Source organism: Gekko japonicus, unplaced genomic scaffold (genome assembly GCF_001447785.1).
Source record: "Gekko japonicus isolate JY-2015 unplaced genomic scaffold, Gekko_japonicus_V1.1 scaffold3477, whole genome shotgun sequence".
Classification (NCBI taxonomy): domain Eukaryota; kingdom Metazoa; phylum Chordata; class Lepidosauria; order Squamata; family Gekkonidae; genus Gekko; species Gekko japonicus.
In genome coordinates, this window is record NW_015169280.1 from 136,826 (window position 1) to 139,038 (window position 2,213).

Here is a 2,213-nt window from a genome sequence, read left to right on the forward strand (position 1 = left end):
TCGAAGAGAACCGCGTTTCCCTGCTGGTAGCAGTCTAGTCAGTGCAGTATGATCACATGAAGCTGCCGTCTCCAGTCAGACCTTGGGTCCATCCAAGTCAGTTTTGTCTGCTCAGACTAGCAGCAGCTCTCCAGGACCTTAGGCAGAGGTCCTTCACATCACCTACCATATAGGTTAAGTGCCATCCGGTTGCTTCCTTTGGCAACCCTATGAGTTAATGATCTCCAGAATGTCCTGACAGTCTTGCTCACGTCTTGCAAACTGAGGGCCGGAGCTTCCTTGATTGAGTCATGTTGGGTCTTCCTCTTGCCTTCAACTTTTCCTAACGGTGGGTTTTGTCTTCTCATCATGTGACCAAAGTATGATAGCCTCACTTTAGTCATTTTTAGCTTCTACGGAGAGTACAGGCTTCATTTGAGCTAGAACCCACTTACTTGTCTTTTTTGGCGGTCCACGGTATCTGCAAAACCCCGCAAAACTCTCCTCCACCACCACAACTACCATCTGATTCTTTTACCTGGAGATGCCAGGGATTGAACCTGGGGCCTTCTGCATGCCAAGTACAGATACTTTGCCACAGAGCCACGGCCCCTTCTACCATCTCGGGAGTTAATCACCATGTTGTGCTGCATGCATCCATCTGGGACTGTGCCTCTTCAGCCGCTTGTGCGTTTGAAGATCTCTCTCTTTAGAATTGGCGTTCCAAATCCTACATATAATAGCATCTTCACACGGTCAGTATATACAGTTGCCAGGTCCCTCGGAAGTCAGTAAACAAGAAGAACTGTGCACCAACACTGTACATAAAATCCTAATATTCTTCTTATAAGCAAATTAATGCTCACTGCAATACTGTATGCACACAAGGACTGTATCATACAGATGAATACACCAAATATCTTCAAAGGATGTACAGAAGTGTGAGTATAGTAGTTCCAAGTCACACTATTAAGAACAACTCTTTTAGGTGGAGGAGATGGCAGGGTATGGGGAGGTACACTTACTAGGAGCAGAGAAGAACGCTGGAAATTAATGTGATATGCCTACATGACCCAGACGTGATGTAGGCACATCGGGGGAATGACACTCTGCTTTCTGGGCAAAACTCTATGGTAGAATTAGCTTCTGCCATAGAGTTTTGCCAAAAAACCAGAGTGTCGCCCCCTGACATCCATGACGTACCTATGCCACTTCTGGATCACTTAGATATTTTGGATTAATTTACGGCATTCTTCCTTTGGGGGTGGTAATTCCACCCTGCCAGCCAGGTGGTCGGTAGTGGAGAGGTGGGGGCTGGTAGCAGGAGGCCCTCGCCCCCACCAGAGGGGGTCTGGCATCCCTATCAGTATACAGTCATTTGTGCTCCTTCTGCGTGGAGGAATCAGATTTAATGCTGCGCTCGAAAATGTGTTTGGAGTGCATTTGCTTGCAAATTTTCATATTGGATCAACACTGGTAAATCCCCCCCCTTCTGTTAATTCTCTTTCTTCAGCTCCCAATGTCAACGGCCTAGAAGAACCCAGTCTCGCCAAGCGGGTACGTGGCACGCCAGAGCGGATTGAGCTGGAGAATTATCGGCTCTCGGTCCAGCGGGAAGAAGAACTAGAAGAAGTGCCCGAGGAGACGCTGGCGGAGCACAACCTCAGCAGTGTGCTGGACAAAGGAACAGAAGAGGATGTTCCCAGCAGGTACTTACTTTACTTTATTCAGCTTGTTGCCAGTTTGGTGTCGTGGATAAGAGCGCGGCCTCTAATTTGGGAGAACTGGGTTTGATTCCCCACTCTTCCACGTACAGCTACTGGCGTGACCTTGGGTCAGTCACAAGTTCTCTCAGAGGCTCCAGGGCTCTTTTTATAGAAAAAGCCCAGCAGGAACTCAATAGCATAATAGGCAATACCCAACAGCAGAAACTCATTAGCATATTAGGCCACACCCCTGACAGCACAGCTCATTAGCACATTAGGCCACACCCCCATGTTACCTTAAGTGTGCTCATCCAGCCACACCCACCTTTTGCTTGTTATTCTGTTTACCTTGTTTGTTGTCAAAACCCAGGGCTTTTTTTGTAGCAGGAATTCCTTTGCATGTTAGGCCACACACCCCTAATGTAGCCAGTCTTAATGAGTTTCTGCTGTTGGGTGTGGCCTATTATGCTAATAAGTTCCTGCTGGGCATGGCCAACTTGGGAGCCAGCTGGAACTCCGTTCCTGTGC

The 2,213-nt window shown here is 48.0% G+C and overlaps 1 protein-coding gene across 1 annotated transcript in view; it reads left to right on the forward strand.

Annotated features, from left to right (window-relative positions):
• The window catches only part of LOC107114958 (protein-methionine sulfoxide oxidase MICAL3-like), a 125,270-nt gene that overhangs the window by 44,896 nt on the left and 78,161 nt on the right, over positions 1-2,213 (forward strand). Inside the window, exon 9 of the mRNA XM_015416565.1 lies at positions 1,493-1,688. Within this exon, the coding sequence (XP_015272051.1) occupies positions 1,493-1,688 (196 nt within the window). The remainder of the gene's footprint in view (positions 1-1,492; positions 1,689-2,213) is intronic.